Source organism: Athene cunicularia (assembly GCF_003259725.1).
Source record: "Athene cunicularia isolate RWA chromosome 5 unlocalized genomic scaffold, athCun1 chr5_part1, whole genome shotgun sequence".
In the NCBI taxonomy this organism is placed as follows: domain Eukaryota; kingdom Metazoa; phylum Chordata; class Aves; order Strigiformes; family Strigidae; genus Athene; species Athene cunicularia.
Window position 1 is genome coordinate 41,706,547 of NW_020799101.1, and position 13,952 is coordinate 41,720,498.

Consider the following 13,952-nt stretch of genomic DNA (forward strand, 5'->3'; position numbering starts at 1 on the left):
CTCACTGGGGACAAAAGCCACCGGGCAGGCCAGTAGCAGAGACAGGAGCAGAAATGAGGCCACCCAAATTCCAGCATCCACAAGACACGTAACCTCAGTGATTTCAAGTGTCAGAAGCCAGCTGAGCCTGCCTGCTGCACAAGCAGCGGGGTAGAGACAAATGCTAAAGCTTTTCCAGGGAAGTCATTCAAAAGTGAACAGCTTTCAGGGAGGGTTCATTCGAATCTCACCCATCGACACTAGAAAACTCTCCATTGTGACAGGCAAAGGTAATGAAGGATGATGCCTCGGCCACAATGTTAATTTGCCTGAGGGGGAGGAGAGGGAGAAGGGAACAAAGCAATGCAACATAGCGCCTGGAGAAAGAGAAATACAGGCTCTTTCTGTAGGGATTCGTCCTGGCTGCGCAGCAAAAACAGTCATGACAAAGTCATATAGTTTTCTGACAAGTCATGAAGAGCCAAGCACCTCTCAAGCATTCATTTCTAGAGGTTTCTGTAGTGGTTTGTAAGAGGTGCACACAGCAAGTCTACTTAACCTCTCTAAAACAACAGAGCATGACTGAACAGATCATATTTTCAGAATAATGCAATCTGCTCCTGCTGCCAGGCTCCTTCCATCCCTCCTCAGGGTATGGGAAACCAGTCCAATTTGCTTTAGCAGGCAAAGGAAAAGAGTTTCCCGTGGGTCCTCGTGCCATTTTAGTAAAGATCAGTTTGTTCCTCCAATCTCCTCAAACAGCTCCAGAGACAAGACGCAAGGTAGCCACGACACGGGGCACTTCGTTAAATTCTGCGTGACAAATGGTAATTTCACAGCAAGTGGAGTGGAAGCTGCTCACCACCTGCTCTGAGCAGGGAGTTGGACTGGTTGGTCTCCAAGGGCTCTTCCAGTACACATCAGCCTCTCAATCTGTGGTGTGGGTACTGAACGTGCAATTCCCCCTCGCCTGGCCTGAGCTGGATGCTGGAGGACGAGCAGCTGGCTCAGGGCCAAGCAGAGTCGGCCAAGGGGACACCAGTGACCAGACCTGTCTCAGCTCTGGCCACCATCCCAGCACCACTCATTTTAGTTGCACCGCACCCTCAGAACAGAAACCAGTGCAGGACCAAATATTTTAAGAAGGATGAGCTTCAAACTTTGGGAGCTCTCCTTTTCTGAATGCATTACCGAAGTTTTAACCTGCAAATCTCTCTCCACGTTGAGGCAGGAGCAGACACATCCCGAACCCTGCGGTTCCCCCGCGCTTCCCGTCTCCCGCTCACAAGCCCTGAATCCAACAGGAGGAGGAGAGTGTCACTGAGCATTTCACAACCCCCACAAAAGGTTCAGTTCAAGAAACGGACAAAGGTTCAGGGAGGTTATTTTCCAGTTTCACACCCAGAACTGGTTTGCCTAGACCAGAATAAGCTCCGGGTAGTTACTTAAACACTAGGCTCCATTATTACCAATAAAGCGCATGGTGAGCCTGCCCCTCCCGAATGAGCCAGGCAGAAAACTCGCACCAAAGTTCAGGCTGGAGAATCATTTAAGAGGATAGTGCCTTTTAACAATAACATCAGAGACTTCAAGCTGTACGTTACCTGGAACGGGTGAGGGACAGAGCCAAGCTGCTGTCACCAGCTCATAAATAACTCAGAAACTCTTGTTCTCCACGATACTGAAAATATACTCAGGTGATGTGCAGAAGCTAGATTTCAGCTGTATTCACTGTTGCCTGTACCCATAGGTTTTTCAGAAGTCGTAACACTGTAAGAGTGGCCTTAGTGTGTCAGAGTAAGGGCGCCTCTGTCCCTGTGTTTAGTGGCCAACAGTCTCTCTGGGGATGCTCAAGCAAGAGCAAAGACAGGGCAAGCACACACAGTTGCTTCTCCTGTAGTACTCTCCCAGCTTTCAGCTACTTCCATCAGGCCTCCAAAACATCCCAAGATTAAAGATGCCCATTCAGCAGCCCCCAGCTGTGCTCTCTCTTTCAAGTGTTACTTAGTCTCCTCTTGAATATATATAAACCTCTTAATTCAATAGGTCTGCTCCCTGTAGTAGTAGTGTGGGTCTAGCAACCTGTGGCTTTTTTGTTTAATGTCACCCACTGGCATCACTAAATATATATTCCACTATTCACTAGAAAAAACATAATTTTAATCCTCATTATCGCAGAGGACATCTGAAGATTGCCACATGGGCATGACCTAAAGGCTTCTAGGACACCTGACAGTGGCACATAAAGAGAAGCGATGGATGACAAAGCAGCATATAAGCTTCCTGCAGACCTTTAGAGCCAGTCTCAGGGGGCTGACAGTAACCCAGGCTCCAGAGCAACCACAGAGCTTCACATTTTAACAGCAATGCAACACAACAGCAGTGATACTAGACAGTTTTGTCTCCAGTCCAAAACCTGGCCCAAGATTTTTTGCCTATAAATGTGTGGGAGGAAAACGTGACATGCCAAAACCAGCTTCCTTAACACTTATTTCACCTGGCCTCTTCAGGCATCCTCAAAAGATTTGGAAGACAAAATGCTGTAGAGCTTCCTTATGCTGCCAGGTGGACATGCTCAGTGCCCAGGGGCTCCTTCATTTGGCCCCCTGCACCGGCACCTCCGTGCCCTTACCCAGTCACCCTCGGTGGCAGCCAAGCACCCGCCTCCCACCCAGTCAGGCCCCCTTCTCCTGCGTGGGCCCAGCTCCAGCATCATGGCTGGAGGAGCTTGGGGTGTTGGTTTGGATTTTTTTTGTTTGGATCTGAACCCAAATCGCAATCTGCATTCTTCAGGGTCTCAACTGCTGTGGGGAGGAGGGGCCCTGCACCCTCCGAGAGTGCAAACACGAGGTGTAGAAGGGACCGAGCCCTTCCTACACCCGCAGCGGTATCGTGGCGTAAGCCCCACGTGAGCGAGGAGCGGCATGCCCGCCTCAGCAGGCAGAGTATCCCCAACAGCATTTCTGGCATGTTTTTCACTTCTTACTGATAACCCCTCCTGGGTCTTCCTGCTCTACCGCAGCCATCCCAGCACCCGTGAAAGCAGCATTAGGGAGGGTCTGCAAGGCAGCACCTGCAGATCAGTGGCTGGGATGCTCCAGCTTGGTGCCATGGATTGGCAAACACAGCACTGCTGGTGGCACAGAGCTCGGTGACCCAGGGACACTTTCTAAAGGCCTGCACACATTCGATGGCCGGCCCTGGGACCAGCCCGGGGAGGAGGGGGCTGTAGTCTCCTTGTAAGGGGTGTTGGTCCATGGAGATGAAGAGACTGCATTGCTCAACAATACCCTGTATTTTAATCTAATCTTGTGAAATCAGGATGTACTGGAGATGATGCATTCCCTCTCCCTCCTGCAACAGATCATGTAGGAGGTCAGACAGCTGCCAGCATGCCACCTCCAGTCCTGGTGATGTGGACTTCAATTCCCCACTAACTGCAGCTCCTGTAGAAAGGACTTCAAGCCTGGAATGAAGATGCAGGACAACTACTGCAAAAGTGAGACAGAGATTTAGCAGAAGGCCCTAAAATGCAGTGAGAAGCAAGTACGAGGGACAGAGGTCAGGAGGGCCACTTCTGCCACATTGCTATTCAAACCAGTGACACCCAAGCGTTGCTCTAGAGAAGCTGTGTCCTGCTCTAAACCCCCTGCACTGCTACTCTAGGATGGACAAAAGTGGTCAGTATGGGGTTTGCTGCTATTTCACACCTCCAGCACCTACAAGGCTCACAGGCTGGCACATCCCAGCAGAAGACCAAAGACCTATTCAAGCCCAAGCCCATGTGCCCACCTGGATGCTGCCCTTGTCATGTTCACAGGTCCTTTCCTTCCCTGCCACAGGTGGGTTGGGGCGGGGGGGAGAGGGGTAAGGAAGATTACCCATACAGATATTCCCTGACAGCCCTGCCCAGCCATCAACATATAATAAACTGGTTATGGCTGCCAAAACCCCGGCCAGGCTCGAGACCCAGCCTCATTAGGCTTCCTGCAAAACACAGAAGCAGGAGGCAAAAGGAAGAATTGCCACGTTTCCAGTGTTTCCAAACACACCGCGTTTCTTTGGAAAGGGCAGAGCACGTGGCAGGCAGCCAGCTCCGGATTAATTTGCTTTCCACCTGGTTTTCTGGGTCCAGGTGCAATCTTTCAGGGCAGGAAGCAAGGGATCGGGGAAGAGAAACCCTCCTCCAAAGGGGGAGTTTTCTAATCAGCTTCCCCCAGCGGCTCCCTCTCCCTCCCCCAGCAGCAGGGACCAGCCCCAACAAGCAGAGTGATACCGAGACACCTCACCATTCAGGCTGCTGCTCACAAGATTCAGGCTGTGGCAAAATGAAAGGGAAGTATGTGGATTGCGCCCTGCCTCCAGCCCCTGAGCAATTAAGAGATTAATGCAGCCCTTTAAAACGTGGTGATGTGTAGATTTTTAGAAGATTTCACTTTCCAACCTCAAAGGCCCGGAGGGAGGGAGAAAAAAAAAACATACATTTTTCTTTACATTGTCAAGTATCAAAAACTCAGCCCGTGTTTGGTAAACACTCACACCAGCCGCTTCAAATAAGTTAAAGAACAAGTCCCTCTCTGTTTACTAATAGGTAAACTAAGGCACAGTTTAACTTAACCTCACTTATCTTAAGTTAGTTTATCAAAGTTAGGGAAAACCTTCGCGGCAGAGGGACATATAGAACCCCCATCTTTAATATCACTTAATGCTGACCATTTGGCAGCACAGCTGCACATAAGGCAGCTGGAGGAGCCGGCAACAGTGACCCCAGCCGCAGTTTGCACAAATCCATTACGGGCACCTTACCACTAGATCTGTGATCCTGCATCGCCAGGTAGGAGTCGTACACGTCCTTCCTCAAGAAGTTGAGAAAGCCGATCTTCCTGGCAAACCTGCAGACGAAAGCCTGCTCGTAGAGGCAGTTGAGGAGAAAGCAGCCCTGGATGTGGTCCTCCTCCGTGCCCGGGCCCTGCTCCACCAGAGCCAGGTTACAAGTGGGCTCCTTACAGCAGGCTCTCATGCAGTCCCTGCTCCGGTGGACCATGGGGGACGACAAGAAGGTGGCTCCATTCTGGACGGAGGCGTCTGTATCCAGCACCAAATCCGGCATTCCTGCCGTAAAGTCCTCCAAGCACGTCTCACCGAAGGGTTTTTCCTCCTGCCCTTCACCGAAGTCCACTGCCAGCACCATGCAGACCCAGAGAACAAACCGGGGACCCGGACTCCCTCTGGCCATGTTGGCGCCCCAATCCTCACCGCTTTGAGACCTTAATCCTCTCCTAAAGGAAAGGGGAAGTTAGATGAGGCTAAGAGGGCCGGTGTCCAGCGCACGCCCCCCCAGGGTGAGCAGGGATCCACCGAGGCCGTGCTGTGGGACCCCGCTCGCCCCGGGGTGACCAGCGTGTCTCCCCCCTGCGACTCATTCCCAGGCACGTGCTCTCAGCCCCCTACCTGGGCGGTCTCCGGTGAGAGCGATGCTGGGAGCGGGGAGTCCCCTCGTCCCCCCGCTCCTTCACCCCTCAGGTGTGCCTTCAGCCGCGTCCAGCGGAGACAAAGGCACGGAGAGTGCAGGAAGTGAAAACTAACTCCCTGAGAGGGGGGGGGGCGGAAAAAAAAAATGAAGTCACTCCCCTGCTTGCTGACTTGCGTAAGAGGAAGGGGAGGAGAGGCAGGGTGATACCATCTTCCACTGCTGTGGCGAAGGGAGTGAAGGCTGCCTCGCCATGGGAGCCCGGAGCGATGCTCTGGCTCACGCAGGTGCGCGGGCACCCGCTCCAGATGAGCGCCCACCGGACAGGCACTGGCTGCATCCCCGTGCTTAGGGTGCTTCGAAGGAACCAAAAGCTGGGGAAGCACACGCGTTGTGTCCTCCGGCTGTAGCCTTCGCGCTCCGGTGTGGCCAGCTACACGGCGCGCTAGTAGCCCAGGTCTCACTAGCCCAAGCGAGTCAACCTTGCAGTCACATCTGCAGTGCCCGCTGCCATCGCTGCTGCAAGAGGTTTTGTGCTCAGCACAGCCACCTCGAAATCATGAATTCCCTGCTCTTCGGACGCGATATTCCTTTTGAGTGAAAGCACGTGGTAGCCACCACAGCAGTGAAAACTTTTAGTAATCACTTCCCACTGATGAGCAACATCTCACTACTCCCCACAATCTCATATAGATCAGATGCGGTGCATTTATGGTGTCCTTGGTCTTGCAGTACGGTGCTCTTTGGGGCCACAGAAACACAAAGGCTGCCTGCCATAACTTCCTTGTATTTTCTCCCTTCTGCTTCTACTTGCAGATCCATGATCAAATTCCTGTGTTCAACAGATACACCAGTGTCATCCGCCCCCTTTGTAAACAGTCCTAAAGCCCCTGGGTAAACTGCTCTTAAACTGTCGTAGTCCTTAGGAAAGCAGGGAGTGCTTGTAATTTGCTTGGACATTATTTGTAATGAAATATTGCATCACTTAAAACAGCAGCAATTGTGAGATGGTATTAAGTGGCATACCTTTGAAAAGAGGTGGTGAGCAGCAGCTATGTATAGAACAGCAGCTTGTTTTGCAGCTTTGGAGATCATTCTGGTGTCCAGTGTTTCAATTCTTGATGCTTCTTTTCTGTACCTCTGATCCAGCTTCACGGGATTTATTGAGAATCCTTAGGGACATGTTTCCCCCTCCTGGCTGTCACAAACACGATGGGAACGTAATGTGGGAATATTATTATTCCACACCTCTCAAGATTTTCTGTGGCCTGATGCTGACATTTGAGTATAGTACTGAATTCTGTTTGGAAAAGGGAATTGCTTTGATCTGACTATGGTAGGGTATAAAAAAAAATATAGGCAAAGCCTAAACCATGAAAATAGGTAGGGCAGTAGGAAACATGCATGTCTGCAGGGCAGAGAGATGTTTGTTTTCCTTATTGGCTATATGAATCTCTGTCAGAAGAAGCATGGGTGTCTTGCACTCCACACTCAGACCTCATCTCTATACCAGGACTTTAAGACCTGCCTGTAGACGGTGCCAAGTGGTGAAGGGAGAGCTGACCTCGCTGTGCTGCACATCATCTAAATACACACAGGAGAAATAAAAATGACAACAAGGTTGTTTCCTTCTTTTATTATGTGCTGCTTGAGGCACTCTGTGGGGAGGGTCTCTCGTATATTTAACCTGGAGGAGAGTTTTTCCTGGATAGATATTTAAAGCCTTCGGTCTGGAGTCAGGTGAGACTCAGTGCAGTTCCCTGACACAGGAGCATGCTGCTCAGGGAGCAGCCGGCCCCATCCCCTTTGCAAACCAGCAACTGTGCTTGGATATCCACATTGGCAGAACTGCCACTAAACACTCTATTTTGGCATTTTTGTCTAACTGGCAATAACCCAATCTACTTCAGCAGTAGTGTTGTGTTACAAAATCCCTGTCAGGGGTTTCTTGCAAACCTGAAGGACATGACATCTCTTCTGCTTGTGCCAGGTAACATAACTCCTACAAATGCAGGTCTGAGAGAACTCTTTGATTGGAATCTCTAGCCTTTTTTTTTTTTTTTTAATGTTTATGAAGGGATGAGCCCCATGACCCCCTTCATAAGCTGTTCAGGCTTTAAAGTAGGGAGTTTTGATAGCTTTTACTCTCAGCAGAAGGCTGTCCTGATACAAGGTTTTCTGCTGCTCATCCTATGTGTATTTATAATTACTTTATATTCAGTTTTCTTGTGCAGTATTGTCCTTTCATTTCAAAATATTCTCTCCTTTTGTCTTCTTCAGATGAATTTATTTTAGTGAAATCATATCCTAACTCAGTCTTCAGTTTACTAGTGCAAGCATAGAATCACAGAATCACAGAGGGGTTTGTGTTGGAAGGGGCCTTAAAGATCATCTAGTTCCACCCCCCTGCCATGGGCAGGGACACCTTCCACCAGATGAGGTTGCTCAAAGCCCCGTCCAACCTGGCCTTGAACAATCCCAGAGCAAGGCATGATCTTTCAATCACTTCTTTTATGGTCGAGTCTCCATTTCCCCTCTGTTATCCTAATGGCCCTCTTTCTGCACATTTTCCGGTTTCAGGTTTTTTATTATTAAATATGTGTTACAGAATTCTATACCACAGTCTAAAGACTGGATCACCCATTACCAAGTATTTAATCTTCTCTCTCTCTGCTGGAAATACGCTGCTGAATACATCTTGGGCTCATGTTAGTATCATTCGTAGGCTCACTGCAGAGCCATCTTTTGAACAGTACATGTTTTATGGATCTTGGACTCGTTCTCTTCTGCCATTTTTAGCTGATCTGTCTCCAGCTAAATTTTTTGTGACAATTTCCCAATTATGTGATCTTACTTTTCATATTCTGTATATTCTTAAATTTGATCCCTTTTTTTTTTTTTTTTTCAGCTTAGCAGATGGGTCTGGCCTGTTTATTTGACCTTTAAAGATCACATTTTTCATCCTCTGCTGTAGGAAGGATGCATCCCACCTCTGTGCCAGTAGCACAGATTCTAAATATGCCCAGTTTCTTCTGAAGAGGTTCATAATTAAAATCTTGATTGAGATTAGTCTCAAGATCAGGGACTTCTACTAGGAACCCTCTCTTGCAGCAGTAGCTTTCCTTCTAACTCAGTAACTTACTCTTTGCCCTCCTAACCTAGAAATCCTGTTGTAGCCTGCATCTTCTGCCAAACGAATAATTTCCCACGACTTCAGCTGAGCCATGTGTTATTCATATTAGCGTGAAGGGAAAGTAGGGTGTGTGATTTTATGACTTGGGGAGTGTTTTTAAGGGGTCTTGAAACAGTGAGTCATTGTTAACATTTGTCTGTCTTTGAGAAGTGTCTGTGCTTGGTCTGGCAATAACTATTCAGGACGTGACTCAGGAGGGGTAAAACGCACCATAGTTTAATATTTGACTAAGATTATAAGATCTCTTAGACACGCATGGCTTGTAACAAACTCAGTGCAAGAGTCTGCATCACCTGCCTTCTTGCGATTGCTATGGAGACCCCAGCACCCATTGGTAGGTGGTTGCCCAACTTCTAGAAGGAAGTGACCCCAACAGGCAGAAAAATAAGGCAGATTTGTTGCAGATCCCCTTTGACCTGCTGTGCAGCCCAGCTCCATGGCATCACTGTCTGCAATGACTTCCTGACAGCAGCTTGTCCCACCGGCTGCTGCAGACGAATCCATTCTGCTGCGCTTTGCCTGGGAACTGCTCCATATATAATTAACGCTTGGGAGACAGGTTTGCTTGCTTGCTTGTTTTGTTTTATTTGCCTCAGGTTAAACCTCCTGGTGTGGTTTAGGGGTGAGACCCAGATGCAAGTGACAGCACAAAGATGTGGCAAAGGAAGGAGACGGGGAGGAACTTCTGTTGGGCCGTGACTAATCACTGGTCCTGTGGAGTGAAGCAAGGGAAAGGCTGCTGAGTCCTCCCGAGAGCCATTCCCATTGCACGGAGGGTAGATTTGGGGAAGGGAGTTACAATGAGGGTATACTGTTTCTTTGGGGAAATTCTTGTCTATGGTCCTGCATGGCACTGACTTTTGTTTTAATGTTGCTGGTCAAGGTAAACCCTTAAGGGCAGGAGCACTGGGAAAGGAAGAAGGGAAGATATTGTCAAGACTATTTACACCGAGAAAATATCTGCATTCTTGTTTATGCTAGGCTTTTACAGTGAGATAGGTAAGAAAGTATGAAGCAAAGAATCTTGCAGGAACCAGAATAAACTTAACATTTCCCACTGAAGTCCCCGTAGACAACCTGAGCTGTTCTTCACAGCACCTGTGAGTGCAACAGGATCAGCCGTGGGGTTCCCCATGGCCTCTCCTTCTCCATCACTTCCTACAGTGACTGCATCCCCGGAAACCTTCTGACTTGCAACACCTTCAGGCCAGCTGCCAGTGCCTCCAGTGAAGGGCTGCTCTCCCCTGGGTTTGGAGATGGCAATTTCCCTGCAGGTGTGAGCAGTACAGTCCCTGCAAGTGTAATTGCACCCGTCCAAGGAGATCGGGTCACAATAAGCTTCTTGGTGTAAGAACTATACAGACAGCTTCTGCAAGCCTGAAATGTTGAAATCAGGCTGGAAAAGAAGGAAGATCCCCTTCATCTATTCAGTCAGTGCTTCTCTGGTCTCCAACTCTACCATTCAAGGATTTGCTGAAACCTCTGTGCCACATGAAAACACTGATAATGCTTTCAGTGCCGCAGGCCTCTTTCTGTAGGAAAACGGTAAAGCAATGCAAGAGGGAGGGCAACAAGACTACATGGACAGGTTTTCAAAGATCCCCAAATAATCTGTTTAATTCATGTTATCAGCTTCACCTAAGTATTCAAGGTGGGGAGGGGACTTTCTCCTCAGTGGAGATGCTTACTCAACCCACTACCTATGGGATGTCTGAGGATGGACACAGATAAGCAGAATTAATTGCCTAAATAAGGAGAGAGCCCAGGGTTTACTACTCCTCTGGTGTGCCAGAACAGTAAGTACAACTATTTGTCATTTACCCTTCTCAGCTGCTGAAGAGCCAGTAGCCTCTATGCTTCACTTGGCTGCCAGTAGCAGAGGCAGGAGGGAGGGAGGGCGGGCAGGCAGGCAGGCTAGCTCATCTGACCTCTTACCGACCTGTCTATTTTCTGAGGCGGTGTCAAACACTGCAATTTTGTTTTGATTAGTAAAATACTAAGCTGGGAAATGTATTCCCCTCTCTCTGGGCATTCTTCCTTCTCACTGAAGTTTCATTGCCTTATGAAAGGCAAGACCATCAGAGGAGAGGAGTAAGGCTCTTTACCTACCACCTGACTGAAGAATATATAGGCTCCTCCCCGCGTGCTGGTGGGAGGGTAGCAGTACAGCTCAGGTGAGAGGTGGGGACTGTGTGAGCTAGAAACCCCTGGCTGCTTCCTTAAGCCTCTAGGAGTTGAAGGCAAGAGATGATGTGCTCTCCCTTTTCCTGCTAGAGCTCTTGGGGCAACAGTGCAGCCTTTTCAGTTTCCACACTCCTGTGGGGATGCTGGAGGATGAGGGAAGTGGCTGATGGGTGTCATGAGGCTGGGTGTACTGGTGTTGCTGACTTGGGGCTCTGGATTCTTTAATCGCCAGCCCTGGCTACATTTTCTGATCTGCACAATTTTTTTTTTCTGTGCCTGTTCCTGCTCACAGGAGGGTGCGGAACCTCTTTATCTTGTGGTGTCAACGTAGTATTGATACAGTCACCTCTGCTCTCTTCCCTGGTTTAATTTGTGTTAACTATCATGTTTGCAACCACAGGGAAAGTGATTATTTTCTAAAACAGGCAGAGAGTGGCTTCTGGTTATCTTGAAGGAAAACATTCCTCTCTAGCTTGGGACTCAAGGCACCGACCTGGTTCACTGGAAAGACGAGCTGGTGCCCTGCTGAATTATTGAGCACGCACTAGTCATCAGCTTGGAAAGAGCAGCACCAGCTTAGGTCACAGGTGTGGGATGGAGATTATTAGCTTCAAGAACAGAGGAGAGTAACCAGATCTACCTCATGCACTTGGTTGCTTTGCTGCCTGGATCAGTGACACGGCTGCTTGGCACTACAACACAGATGCTCAGCTTGGTTTGGTGGCCCTCGCTGGGGCCAGACAGTCACAAAAGCCCAGCTCCACACTATCAAAGCCCCCACTCCTGTCAGAGGCAAACCCTCACTCTTAGGGCAGGTCTGGAGGAGCAGCAACCTCAGGTCACACACATGGAAACTGAGGCACAGTGTTTCGGTCTAACATTCAACTCTGGTGGCCACATTTAAACCTACATAAATGATAAGCGTATTTGCAGAGGACATGATCACCAGCAACTGCAGCAGGAGGTCCATTGGAGCTTACATGTGTGCAGCTCTTGTGAAAGACAAGTTGTCTGATTAGATTATTCAGTTCCCCAATCACACGTGTTTATTTCTGAAATTTTGGTCCAGGTTGTATGCCTGAGGCTATACGGAGAGATAACTAGGTTGAAAATAAGATGGTGTCTCCCAGCCATGCTTGAGATCTCTGAGATCCCCCTGCTGTACATGTCCAAACAAAATGGTGAATGTCCTTCTGTCCCTTCAGCTGCCTGAGTCTGCTGTATGCGAGGAAAGGACAGGATGGAGTGCAGCAGCAACACTGTGAAAAGAGCCATGCAGCTGCTCCTTGTTTGGTGACAGCTGGCACTTACCAGCACTGGCAGGTGGCTGGTGTACCCATAGGAGATGCTGCCTCATTCAAAGGGGACAATATCACTTACCCTGTATGAGGCACTCAATCCTGTTCCTGCAGGAACTTCTACCACACCCTCCCAGAGTGATCTTGCACACTTTTTCTGCTTCGTCTTGCTTTAATGGTAGATTAGTTTATTACCAGAGGAGGCCTGCTTTATCTGTAAACATTTATTTCTGTACTGCCACCTTCTCATTACAGAGAATTCATTACTAAGCTCATATAAGACAAAGCAGTATGATGAACACCCTGTAATCTGGCTCATTTTGGCTTACAGCTTTCCCAAGAGGGCCTCTGACATCCCCCTCTGAATGTCTTATTCCATTTTAGAGTGACAGTGATAGAGCAGCACGAGGACGCCAGGGTCTGCTTATTATTTTGTTGATAAGTACGGATGGTGGGGTGAGTCTGCCTGTGGACCTTTTCAGATGTAATCTCAGTGCATTGCTCACACTCAAGTGAGGTTACAAGTCAACAGCAGCTCGAGCCATTTGAAGAGCCATTAGGACAAGTTATATTCTCTTTCTCTCTTCCGCACACCTATTCTTTGACCTCTGGATCCTGTGCTTCATTAATTCAGCTATGCTGGCAGAAGATTAACAAAGCAAACCCCATCTTTCATGTAGAGTTGAACTGAACTGCTCAACAAAGAGCACCAGAGTCAGCACAGGGGATGGAGGAAGGGGGCAACTTCCCTGCCAGCCCTTCAGCTGCTGCAAATTTTTGGACTGACTCAGGGATGCCAGGTAACTTGTCTCATAAGTCTGGTCCTTTTACCCTGGTCTTAATGCCAGCCTGTCTGGAGTTCCATAGGACCAAAGAAAACATAGGTTGTTTTCTCCTGTTAAAAAATGTCAGTCCTTGATCACCAAAATAGAGCACTTCTATTTGGAGACGGGAACTTGACACCTGGCAACGTATGTCCTTTGGTCCACAGTTACCTTGTGAAAATCTGCTCATGTTGGGCCAGCATATTAACCTTTGAAAAGTCAATAATTGTAAATACATATTCAATGGATTTTGCAAGGTTTCTAACAGTTAAGAATCTCTGAAGAATCTGCATTCACTGAGTATGCTCTGAGCCTCTCACAATATGGATTTTTCTGGGAAATTCTGATCTAAATAAGACAGATTTAGGAGTAAGATTATAGAGAGGCTACAGCCAAGCAGTGAGGAAAAATGGGTAAAGCTGCTTAAATTGAATACCTGACAGCTGTCTCTGATTAGAAATTTCAGGCTCTGAAAAGCAGAGGAGAGGATTATCAGTTTCAGGTATACTTTAATACTTTATCACTCACTGATATGGAAGCAAGTTTCAGGATCAGCATTTTGTGGGATTTTCTGTCAGAAAAGGATTTTCATTTTTGCTCAAATTCAGGATGAAAAGAAGGGATGGAATGGTCGTGATCATTTTTCTACCACCCTGTGTACAAGATGTTGGTGGCTGGCTGCACCACCATCCCTCTGGGCATAAGAATGTGCCCTTGGCAGGGTGTCTGGGTACGACTTCCAGAGGAGATCAGCCCCCCTGCAGATTGCCCCGTGCTGCCTGGCAGCAGCTATCAGTGGGACAAGGGTTGGTTGCTTTTCCTTTGGTTTATCTAGTTCATGGTCTTCAAATTGGAAATACCTTGGCTGCCAGGAGCACCAGAGACTTACTTGCTTTTTCCACATAAATCATGAGACTGGAGTGGTTGGATCTGCTTCATGATGGAGGGTCTCAGCTGGTTTGTCCATTTGATAGGGCAGCTCCTGGGCAGGTCGCCGGAGGCCT

The 13,952-nt window shown here is 48.5% G+C and overlaps 1 protein-coding gene across 2 annotated transcripts in view; it reads right to left on the reverse strand.

The window, feature by feature from the left end:
• The window catches only part of SPINT1 (serine peptidase inhibitor, Kunitz type 1), a 40,883-nt gene that overhangs the window by 13,975 nt on the left and 12,956 nt on the right, over nucleotides 1-13,952 (reverse strand). The window contains exons 3-5 of one of the 2 annotated variants that reach the window (XM_026849406.1): nucleotides 13,838-13,952; nucleotides 5,431-5,568; nucleotides 4,786-5,258 (exon numbers count right to left, since the gene is read on the reverse strand). In XM_026849406.1, coding sequence (XP_026705207.1) covers nucleotides 4,786-5,215 — 430 coding nt within the window. In that variant the 5' untranslated portion in view covers nucleotides 5,216-5,258; nucleotides 5,431-5,568; nucleotides 13,838-13,952. Of the gene's footprint in view, nucleotides 1-4,785; nucleotides 5,259-5,430; nucleotides 5,569-6,475; nucleotides 6,660-13,837 lie in introns of those variants that run through there. The other variant, XM_026849407.1, reaches the window with a different exon arrangement.